Source organism: Hemitrygon akajei, chromosome 9 (assembly GCF_048418815.1).
Source record: "Hemitrygon akajei chromosome 9, sHemAka1.3, whole genome shotgun sequence".
NCBI lineage: Eukaryota > Metazoa > Chordata > Chondrichthyes > Myliobatiformes > Dasyatidae > Hemitrygon > Hemitrygon akajei.
Genome location: NC_133132.1, coordinates 335,944 through 348,144, shown reverse-complemented (window position 1 = coordinate 348,144; position 12,201 = coordinate 335,944). Strand labels below are relative to the sequence as shown.

At 45.2% G+C, this 12,201-nt stretch overlaps 1 protein-coding gene across 1 annotated transcript in view; it reads left to right on the top strand.

The window, feature by feature from the left end:
- Positions 1 to 12,201, top strand: part of LOC140733776 (glutathione hydrolase 1 proenzyme-like) — a 155,848-nt gene that overhangs the window by 51,701 nt on the left and 91,946 nt on the right. Inside the window, exons 4-5 of the mRNA XM_073057533.1 lie at positions 4,369 to 4,461; positions 5,482 to 5,674. Of these exons, the coding sequence (XP_072913634.1) occupies positions 4,369 to 4,461; positions 5,482 to 5,674 (286 nt within the window). The remainder of the gene's footprint in view (positions 1 to 4,368; positions 4,462 to 5,481; positions 5,675 to 12,201) is intronic.

The window sequence follows — 12,201 nt, the reverse complement described above, 5'->3', positions numbered from 1 at the left end:
TTTAAAGTGTATTCTGTAACGGTATCTGGTGTGAGTTTGATATGGTGTGTGTACGTGCGGCATAAACTTGATTCTCACAGCACCTGCATGTACGGGAAGTGGGGTTGGTGAGTGGCTGGATCTCCTTTTCCCCTAGACATATACCAGCCTGTTGGGTAAGTGTTACATTTGTGGGGGCACGTCCGGGATTGGATTGTCGGACTGTGGAATCGCGTAGGCAGCAGAGCGGAGATGGACAGAGATAAGATTGTTAGCTGGTGTGAGTTGGAAGATGTACCGGTGCAGTATGCCTGCGTAGTGAGCGGGGTGGATTTTCGAGTTTCGGGAGACGCGTTAGTGTGGGGGATAAGTTTGGTGAAGGGTATTGGGCAGGTGGAATTGGTAACTAGACGGTGTGGTAAAGAGGTGGAGTCTGGCTGGGTGTTGGTTCGTACGAGTGTTGATGTCATGACGTTGGAACTGCCGGCGACGGTCAGTGTACCGGGGGAGGCGGGGCCGTGGGGGCTCCACACCCTCTCCGAGGGGGAGGATGATGAGATACCGGAGGAGGAGCTAGAGCTAGAGGCGGCCCCCAGAGAGGTGCCCGTCTCTAGTAAAGGGAGGAGGGAGGAGGGAGTCGTGACTAGGCCCCGCCCCCCCAGGTAGGGGGGAATCCTCGGAGCTGGCAGCCGCACTTAACTCCCTGGTGGGAGTGGCTGAGAGGCCACGGCTGAAGCTGGGGGTGTTCTCCGGAGCCAAGCCTACCCCAGATGGGGAGGTGGACTATGAGACTTGGATCGAGCATACGTCTTTGATGTTAGAGGAGTGGCCAGGCTCGGAGGAGGAGAAGAGGCGGCGATTGGTGGGAAGTTTGAGGGGTTCGGCAGCCAGAACAGTCCGGGAGTTGAAAGCTGAAAAGCCTGGGGCTTCAGTGGAGGAATGCATAGAGGTTTTGGAGGAAGCGTTTGGGTTGTCAGGGGAACCCTGGCTGCTTTTAGCAGAGTTTCAACGCCTGGAACAACGGAGAGTGGAAAAGCTCTCCGAGTACACATTTCGGATGGAGGAGATGCTTACCGGGTTGCGGTGCCAGGGGGTAGTGAAGGCGCCTGACGTGGCTAGCGTGAGGATGGGTCAGATATTCAGTGGCTCTCTGGAGGAGGACAAGGTGGCGTGGACTATCCGGCAGGCTTATAGGAAGGGCCCCCCTCCATCCTTCGGGCAACTGATCAGAGAGGTGCGGGAGGAAGAGAGAGCGTTGGGGCAGAAAAGGGGCTCGGGCCACCGGGAAACTTGGTTCTTTTCTTGGTCTTACAAGAGGAATTTGGAAGGCTATGGAACATGAACAGAGAACATGAACATGAACATTGTCTCGATAATGATATCTACAACTGGTGTCATCCCAAAGTCATGACCCAAGAGCATTAAATTAGGGATACATACCAATATTTATGTAAATCTCTAGAAAGCCACAATATTAAATGCCACTAGAATAGTCTGAAAGTTCCTAGTGATTGAGCGTGCTTGGCTATGCCTGTACCTCAGGTTTTACCAGTCTGAGCTGAGAAAATACAAAAAATGCAAGCATGAAAATAATATTACAAAGTTGGATGCAGGGTGGGCTGGGAGGAGGGTACAGAGGGACTTCAGCATCGGAATCAAGTTTATTATCACTGGCATGTGACGTGAAATTTGTTAACTTAGGGTTAGGATTCTGCAGTAGTTCAATGCAATATATAATCTAGCAGAGAAAAAATAATAAAAAAATAAAAATAATGATAACAAACAACTAACTCAATCATATACATTGAATATATTTTTTAAAAACATGCAAAAACAAAAATACTGTATATTAAAACAAGTGAGGTAGTGTCCAAAGATTCAAAGTCTATTTAGGAATCAGATGGCAGAGGGGAAGAAGCTGATCCTGAATCGCTGAATGTGTGCCTTCAGGCTTCTGTATCTTCTACCTGATGGTAACAGTGAGAAAAGGGCATGCCCTGGGTGCTGGAGGACCTTAATAATGGACGCTGCCTTTCTGAGACACCACTCCCTGAAGATGTCCTGGGTACTTTGTAGACTAGTGCCCAAGATGGAGCTGACTAGATTTACAACCTTCTGCAGCTTCTTTTGGTCCTGTGCAGTAGCCCCTCCATACCAGACAGTGATGCAGACTGTCAGAATGCTCTCCACGGTACAACTGTAGAAGTTTTTGAGTGTATTTGTTGACATGCCAAATCTCTTCAAACTCCTGATAAAGTATAGCTGCTGTCTTGCCTTCTTTATAACTACATCGATATGTTGGGACCAGGATAGATCCTCAGAGATCTTGACACCCAGGAACTTGAAGCTGCTCACTCCCTCCACTTCTGATCCCTCTATGAGGATTGGTATGTGTTCCTTCGTCTTACCCTTCCTGACGTCCACAAACAGCTCTTTCATCTTACTGACATTGAGTGCCAGGTTGTTGCTGCGGCACCACTCCACTAGTTGGCATATCTCAATCCTGTACGCCCTCTCGTCACCACCTGAGATTCTGCCAACAATGGTTGTATCATCAGCAAATTTATAGATGGTACTTGAGCTATGCCTAGCCACACAGTCACGTGTATATAGAGAGTAGAGCACTGGGATAAGCACACACTCCTGAGGTGCTCCAGTGTTGATCATTAGTGAGGAGGAGATGGTATCACCAATCCACACAGACTGTGGTCTTCCGGTTAGGAAGTTGAGGATCCAATTGCAGAGAGAGGTACAGAGGCCCAGGTTCTGTAACTTCTCAATCAGGATTGTGGGAATGATGATATTAAATGCTGAGCTATAGTCGATGAACAGCATCCTGATGTAGGTGTTTGTTTTGTCCGGGTGGTCTAAAGCCATGTGAAGAGCCATTGAGATTGCATCTGCCATTGACCTATTGTGGTGACGGGCAAATTTCAGGGGGTCCAGGTCCTTGCTGAGGCAGGAGTTCAGTCTAGTCATGACCAACCTCTCAAAGCATTTCATCATTGTAGCTGTGCTACTGGGCGATAGTTATTAAAGCAGACCACAATATTCTTCTTAGGCACTGGTATAATTGTTGCCTTTCTGAAGCAAGTGGGAACTTAAGCCCGTAGCAGTGAGAGGGTGAAAATGTCCTTGAATACGCCCGCTATTTAGTCAGCACAGATTTTCTGAGCCTTACCAGGTACCCCATCGGGACCTTCTGCCTTGCGAGAGTTCACTCTCTTCAAAGACAGCCTAACATCGGCCTCTGAGACACAGATCACAGGGTCATCAGGTGCAGCAGGGATCTTCACAGCTGTAGTTGTGTTCTCCCTTTCAAAGTGGGCATAGAAGGCATTGAGTTCATCTGGTAGTGAAGCATCACAGCCATTCATGTTCTTGGGATTCACTTTGTAGGAAGTAATGTCTTGCAGACCCTGCCAGAGTTGCCATGCGTTAGGGTTAGGGTCAGGGTAAATGCATGGGGGATATGGACAGGCTGAGTGATCGGGCATGGCTTATAGAAAATAACCCAGTCATCTACCACTGACTTAGTTGACGTGATACCTGTTAACTGGCAGCAGTACAGTGAAATTACTTTACATGACAAAATAAATAAATAGTGTAAAAGAAGGAATAATGAGATGGTGTTCATGGACCATTGGGGAATCTAACGGCAGAGGGGAAGAAGCTGTTCTCAAAGCACTGGGTGAGGGTCTTCAGACTCCGATAGCTCCTCCCTCACGGTAGTAAACTGAAAGAGTGTATGTCGGGATGGTGAGGGCCCTTAGTGATGGATGCCGCACTTTTGAGGCACCACCTCCTACATGACGAGGGCAGCTGTGTCCTATGATAGAGCTGCCTAAATTTCCTACCCTCCGCAGCCTCAGTAGTTTTTAAATAGTGAGAGCTTGAGAGGTGTTAGTGATTGGTGACCTGGTTATCACACGGTTCAGTAGATGATTGGGAGCTTGGACAAGAAAATGCTGAGGTGAAGGATCTTTCTGAGTGGGGAATAGGTGTGTAGGAATGAACGTCGTTATGTGTGAAACACCACGATCACGTAGCACTTGGTGAGGTTCCACAGAGACCAGCATGACTGTGCTCCGGTACCACTGGAGTTGGCCGAAGGGAGATTGGTAGCGAGGCTGCCCCCAGGCCCATATCCCCTGATTCCTGTTTTGTCTCTGATGCTGCAGGGGGAGTGGACAAACTGCACACTGGAATGAGTGGAGGAGGATGTCACTTGGCGAGAACCACAGGTCCGTGTCTGTGGTCAGCTTGTGGGTAGCCCACCTCCTGTGTTCCCGAAAGGTCAGGTTCTATCTCACCCCAGGTTCCAGCTCCTGCTGGGTGTGGTTACATGACCCATGTTGCTTCAAACATTATTTAATTCTTCTTTGACAGGAACAGTCGATGTAATTAATTCTAGAGAAGTGGCTCCAGGAAGTGCATCACGAGATATGTTTGTCAATGACAAAACTGGCCTGTCTGAAAAAGGTAAGGACAGAGACATCGATTCCAGTGTTCTTTGGCACCAGGGTCTGAATGAATTCCAAAGTTTGCACTGAGCCCAGTTACCCCACAATTGCTTCCAATTGCTTCTTCTTCCCGTTGTTTGTAAGCCCTGATTCCAAGGGTTAAGTTCAGCAGGAGGTTTCTGCCAGTGTGTCGAAGAGTGTGGTTGTGTTTAGGAGTCAGTACATACTGTTTATGTATTCACTTCAAATATACGTCACATATACAGTAAATTACCATTTCAATCACATTAAATTGTGGTCATCCATCTAATGTGGCATCTAGTTTAGCAATTCGTTTACACCCAAAGCAGCCTTCCCAGGAATAAATCAATAAAGTTGTGCAAATGCCTCTAAGGCCATCGGATTGATACTAGGAATGCAATCAGATGCAGTGATCAGGCATTTCAGTATAAACAGCACACCTCTCCATTTACACAAAGCCTCTAGTTATGTCAGTCCTCTTGGTATATATATCGTGCTTGATTTACACGTCTCCCTCCCCATCGATACACTGCTGGCCGTCCTTTTAAACATCTCCTTCCATTTATTCCCAGCAGAAAAAGAATTAGGGAATGGTCAGAGGGAGGCCCCACCAAACTGGGAATTAGTAAACGGCACATACAGGCATCTGTGGGGCAAATGGGGGGTTTCCAGGAATGGTGGAATCATTAGGAGCTCAAGTGTGTTGTAGGTATTGATAATCACATTTTAATTTGAAACTGTAAACGGTTTATGAATGCCGGAGCATTGTAGTGTTGTTATAGTCACTGAATAAAAAGAGGGTCTGCTGGAAGGAAGGCCATGTTGATTCACCTAGTTTGTCTGAAGCACAACGGATGATTCAAAACTGGCAGGATCCCTAATCCATCTAAGCACTGGAGGTGTCTCACCTGTAACTGTTGCACCCTTACCAAGAGGCAAGCTACATCTGCAATTGTGTCCACTCAAATGGTTTTCGTTTTAGAAGCTTCTGATTGGTTATTTCTGTTCCTGCCTACAGGAGGATTGGCCATAGCCATCCCTGCTGAAATCAGAGGATACCAACTCGCTCACCAACGGCATGGAAAGTTAGACTGGAAAGAGTTATTTGAGCCAAGTATCAAACTTGCCAAAGAAGGATTTCCCATTGGCCGAGCTCTTGCAGCAGCTATAAAGGAATATAAGGAGACGATTGAGAAAGACCAGTCCTTATGGTGAGTCCATCACCACACTGACAGAGCTGGAAATTAGACACTGGGCTCTCAGTGAAAACAATTCAAGTCAGCAGCTCTCACCCCTCAGAGACCGTAAGGCATTCTATATCTGTAGGTAGATGACATTCCAAATCTTTCAGCAGAGATTGACCAACAAAAAGATCAGCCCCTTCAGCTGGCAGTATATACAATTTACATTTGTATATGTTAGTTTTTGCATTACAGAGGGATTTCATTCGCAGAAACCAGTGACTGTAGGGAAATGTGAAAGGGGCTTCACAGGTAGTGATTCCTGCATTACTTCCAGTGCCACGTGCTGAGAGGGAAAACACAGAAAGAGATCAGATGAACGTGTGATTGAGAAACGGACACGGGGCAGGGTTTCAGAATCTTGAATCATTGGGTCCACTTCTGTGGTGGTGCGACCTGTACAAAAGGGACGGTTTCAAGATTCAGGATAGGTTAATGTCATTTCCAGTATAAAAGTGAGAACAGAATAATTGTTACTCCACATCCGATGCAGCACAAAGAAAACCGTAATAAGATAAAGAGCGCAGGGAAGGCTTTGGAGTAAGTGCGGAAGAGGTTTACTGGGATGCTCCCTGGATTAGAGGGTGTGTTGTAGCATATTCAATATTTGAGTAATGTTGTAAAGATAATGTTTGATTAAACATTCTTTGTGAATTATACGCAAGAAGTACGTGAATGCATACCTCATTACACCACCGTGTCATATGCGAGCATAAGTGTACACGAGTTTTCCCAGCTCCTGTGGTTTTCGTTTAATTAGTTTCTGCAGCTGCAATACAGAACAGTGGTGATGAGGAAGGTTTAACAAGAACCCACGACGTCTACCTACCTGTTGAAGTGCAGCATGTTTATAATTTGGAAGGGAAGAGAGACTTCCGAGGTAAAAAAAAAGCACAGCACGATTTTTCTTCAGAAAGGGAGAGAGATGATGGAGTTTTTTTTTTAAAAGGCAGAAAATAGATGAAATTTACAAGCAACAAGTAAGGCCACAGGTTCTATAACAGTGAGTACCATGTGATAATAAACTTTTTTTTTAAAGTACAAATGGCTGGCTATATTTGAAAGATAGATGTGTCAATTTACACAACAGGCAAAATCACATGATGTATACTGAACAAATTGAAGAGTATTTTGAAGCAAATTAAGTAGCCAATGGAAAGCCAGTTTCAGGGTTACTGGAAGCAACAGGTGGAAAAGCAGGCAGTTTGCTTAGCAGAAGTTTAACTGCTCCAACAAAACCAGCTGAAATGAGCTTTACTGATATCATGAATGTAATGCAAGAACATTTAGAACCAAAACCATTGTTATTGCTGAATGCTTTAGGTTTCATAAGTGGAATCAAAAGGAAGGAGAGTCCTTTCCAACATATGTAACTGAATGGAAGAAATTATTTGAGCATCGTCAGTTCAACGATGGGCTAAATGATGCATTGAGAGATCATTTAGTTTGTGGAATCTTACAAGAAATCATTGCAAAATGGATTCTAACTAAAGTGTAACTCACTTTTAAAAGAACAGTTGAAATCACAGACACAACTGAGTTGCGGTCAGGAATGAAAGTGAGTGTGAACAAAATTGCAATGTCTAAACAGAAACCTGCCTTGATGAAATAAATTGCGTTACCATTGTGGCCGGGGCTCACACACCTGACCAATACAGGTTTAAAGGTGAAACTTGCAGAAAATGCAACAAAATAGGGAACATGTCGAACAGACAAAAATAAATGGACTGGGCAGGGGAGAGAAAAAGTCAAGTTGCAGTTTCAAATTGAGAACTAATCTGCATGTTTTGATGAAAATTCTGATAATGATGAGAGTAACACAGGACAGCGTAGTCTTGAGATTTACAATGTGAAAACTAACAGGAGACAAGCAATGTGGTTTACACCAGAAGTGAACGGCAAATTAATTAATAAGGAATTGGACACTGGCTCGGCTGCTTCAGCCATTCCACAAAATATGTTTGAATGGAAATTCAAAGATACGGAACTGAAGCCTGCTAAGAACTAAGAATGTTCTCTTGGTGGTGTGGAGGATCAGAGGGATCCTGGGGTCCGAGTCTATAGGATGCTCAAAGCATAAAGAGTAGGTTGACTCTGTGGTTAGGAAGGTGTACGGTGTATTGACCTTCACCAATTGTGGAATCGAATTTAGGAGCTGAGAGGTAATGTTGCAGCTATATAGGACCCTGGTCAGACCCCACTTGGAGTACTGTGCTCAGTTCTGGTCGCCTCACTACAGAAAGGATATGGACGCCATAGAAAGGGTGCGGAGGAGATTTACAAGGATGTTGCCTGGATTGGGGAGCATGCCTATGAAGTCAGGTTGAGTGAACACAGCCTTTTCTCCTTGGAGCGACGGAGGATAAGAGGTGACCGGTTAGAGGTGTAAAAGATGATGAGAGGCATTGATCGTGTGGATAGTCAGAGGCTTTTTCCCAGGGCTGAAATGGTTGCCACAAGAGGACACAGGTTTAAGGTGCTGGGGGGGGGGGTGGGGGCGGGTAGGTACAGAGGAGATGTCAACTGGTGAGTGTGTAGAATGGGCTGCCAGCAATGGTGGTGGAGACACATAAGATAGGGTCTTTTAAGAGATAGGTACATGGAGCTTAGAAAAATAGAGGGCTATAGGTAAACCTATTAATTTCTAAGGTAGGGACATGTTCGGCACAACTTTGTGGGCCAAACTGCCTGTATTGTGCTGTAGGTTTTCGATGTTTCTAAACGATAACTCCTGTGGAGATGACATTTGTCACAGTGAAATGCAAAAACCAACAAGCCACATTGGGCTTCTATGCATTTGAAACACGAGGGACAGCATTGTGGGGAGTGATTGGCTGAGACAACTACTATTTGATTGGAGATCCATCCACCATTTGCATGCCACATCCCCTGCAATAGAGTCAACTGAAAGTGAATTAAGAAAGGTACTGGATGACACCATGGCCGTGGTTAAGGATGGCTTGGGAATCTCAAACATGTCAAGAGCAAAACTGTTAAATGAAAATGCCACACAGCACTCCAAGTGCAGTCTGATTACAGTGCACACAGTTCTACAAGTACAGTCTGACTGTACTGCATAGTATTCTGAGTACAGTCTGACTGAAGTACACACAGTGCTCCAACTGCAGTCTGACTGAACTGCACACCATACTCCAAGTGCAGTGTGAAGTGCACACAATACCTCAAGTGAAGTCTTACTGAAGTGCAAACAGATCTGCAAGTGCCATCTGACTGTAGTGCCCAGAGTACTCCAAGTGCCATCTGACTGAATTGCACACAGTACTCCAAATTCAGTCTGACTGAAGTGCATACAATACTCCAAAGCAGTCAAACTGATGTGCACACAGTACTCCAAGTGCAGTCTGAATGAAGTTCACAAGCTACTGCAAGTGCCGTCTGACTGACGTGCACACGGTATTCCAATTGCAGTCAGACTGAACTACACACTGTACTCCAAGTACAGTCTGATTGAACTGCACACAGTACTCCACATTTAGTCTAACTGAACTGTGCACAGTGCTCCAAGTACAGTCTGACTGAAGTGCACACGGTATTCCTGGTACAGCCTGACTGAAGTGCACAAAGTATTCCAAGTACAGTCTGACTGAACTGAATTGCACAGAATATTCTAAATGGAGTCTGACTGAAGTGTACACAGTACTCCAAGTACAGTCTGACTGAAGTGCACACGGTATTCCTGGTACAGCCTGACTGAAGTGCACACAGTACTCCAAGTTCAGTCTGACTGAACTGAACTGTACACAGTACTCCAAGTTCAGTCTGACTGAAGTGCACACGGTATTCCTGGTACAGCCTGACAGAAGTGCACAAAGTATTCCAAGTACAGTCTGACTGAACTGAACTGCACAGAATATTCTAAATGGAGTCTGACTGAAGTGTACACAGTACTCCAAGTACAGTCTGACTGAACTGAAGTGCACACAGTACTCCAAGTACAGTCTGACTGAAGTGCACACGGTATTCCTGGTACAGCCTGACAGAAGTGCACACAGTACTCCAAGTACAGTCTGACTGAACTGAAGTGCACACAGTACTCCAAGTACAGTCTGACTGAACTGAACTGCACACAGTACTCCAAGTACAGTCTGACTGAAGTGCACACGGTATTCCTGGTACAGCCTGACTGAAGTGCACAAAGTATTCCAAGTACAGTCTGACTGAACTGAACTGCACACAGTACTCCAAGTACAGTCTGACTGAAGTGCACACGGTATTCCTGGTACAGCCTGACTGAAGTGCACACAGTACTCCAAGTACAGTCTGACTGAACTGAAGTGCACACAGTACTCCAAGTACAGTCTGACTGAAGTGCACACGGTATTCCTGGTACAGCCTGACAGAAGTGCACAAAGTATTCCAAGTACAGTCTGACTGAACTGAACTGCACACAGTACTCCAAGTACAGTCTGACTGAAGTGCACACGGTATTCCTGGTACAGCCTGACAGAAGTGCACAAAGTATTCCAAGTACAGTCTGACTGAACTGAACTGCACAGAATATTCTAAATGGAGTCTGGGAAGTGTACACAGTACTCCAAGTTCAGTCTGACTGAACTGAACTGCACACAGTACTCCAAGTTCAGTCTGACTGAACTGAACTGCACACAGTACTCCAAGTTCAGTCTGACTGAACTGAACTGCACACAGTACTCCAAGTACAGTCTGACTGAAGTGCACACGGTATTCCTGGTACAGCCTGACTGAAGTGCACACAGTATTTCAAGAACAGCCTGATTAAAGTGCACACAATATTCCCAGTACAGTATGACTAAAATGCACACAGTATTCCAAGTACAGTCTGACTAAAGTGCACAAAGTACTCCACGTTTAGTCTGACTGAAGTGCTCACAGTATTCCAAGTGCTGTCGTATTGAAATTCACACTGTATTCCAAGTACTGTCTTATTGAAATTCACACTGTATTCCAAGTACTGTCTTATTGAAATTCACACTGTATTCCAAGTACAGTCTGACTGAACTAAACACAGTATTCCAAGTGCTGTCTGACTGATGTGCACACGTTAGTCCAAGTGCAATCGGACTGAACCGAAGTGGGCACAGTTCTGTGGTGAGGAAGGCAAATGCAATGTTAAACATTCATTTCAAGAGGACAAGAATACAAAATAAGGATGTAATGGTAAGGTTTTATAAAGCACTGGTGAGGCCTCACTTGGAGTATTGTGAGCAGTTTTGGCCCCTTATCTGAGAAAGGATGAGCTGAAAGTGGAGAGGGTTCAAAGGAGGTTCACAAAAATGATTCATGATTGAATGCCTTGTCATATCAAGAATGTTTAATGTCTTCACTGGAATTCAGAAGAATGAGGGGTTACCTCATTGAAACCTATTGGATGGTAAAAGGCCTTAACAGAGTGGATGTGGAGAGGATGATTCCTATGGTGGGAGAGTCTAGGACCAGAGAGCACCACAGAATAGAGGGAGATCCATTTAGAGGTGACCTGACAGAGGTGTATAAGATGATGAGAGGCATTGATCGTGTGGATAGTCAGAGGCTTTTTCCCAGGGCTGAAATGGTTGCTACAAGAGGATATATGTTTAAAGTGCTTGGGAGCAGGTACAGAGGAGATGTCAGGGGGAAGTTTTTTACTCAGGAGTGGTAAGTGTGTGGATTGGGCTCCTGGCAACGGTGGTGGAGGTGGATGTGATAGGGTCTTATCCACCCTATCTATCCATAGATTTAAGGATAGGTGAATGGAGCTTAGAAAATTAGAGGGCTATGGTAAGCTGTGTAATTTCTAAAGTAAGGGCATGTTCAGCACAACTTTGTGGGCCGAAGGGCCTGTATTGTGCTGTAGGTTTTCTATGTTTTTCAGTGTTTCTTAGAATGGAAATATGGAGGAATTTCTTTAGTCAGAGGGTGGTTAATCTGTGGAATTCTTTGCCACAGGCATTTGTGGAGGCAAAGTCTTCATGTATATTTAAGGCAGAGGTTGAAAGATTCTTGATTGGTCAGGGATACAGGAAGGAAGGAGATTGGAGCTGAGAGGAAAATTGGATCAGATATGATGAATTGACAGAGCAGATTTGTTGGGCCAAATGGCTTAATTCTGTTCTTGTATCATATGGTCTTATGGTCTTTATCAAATGTCTTACTAAAGTCCATGTAGATAACATCAGCTGCCTTGCCCTCATCAAACACCTTTGTCACCTCCTCAAAAACTTGTAAGTTATGACCTTCCCCACACAAAGCCAGGCTGATTGTCCCTCGGAAGGCAATGCCTTTCCAAATGTGCATAGATCCAATCTGGATCATCCAGGTATCAGTATCCTCTGATAACTTTCCTGCCACTGATGTGAGGCTCTCTGGTCTATAATGGCTCACTGGTCCTGGTGAAGGGAGTTGGCCCAGAACATCGACACTTTATTCCTCCCCATAGATGCTGCCCAATCTAGTCAGCTCCATCTTGGGCACTAGCCAACAAAATATCCAGGACATCTTTAGGGAGCGGTGTCTCAGAA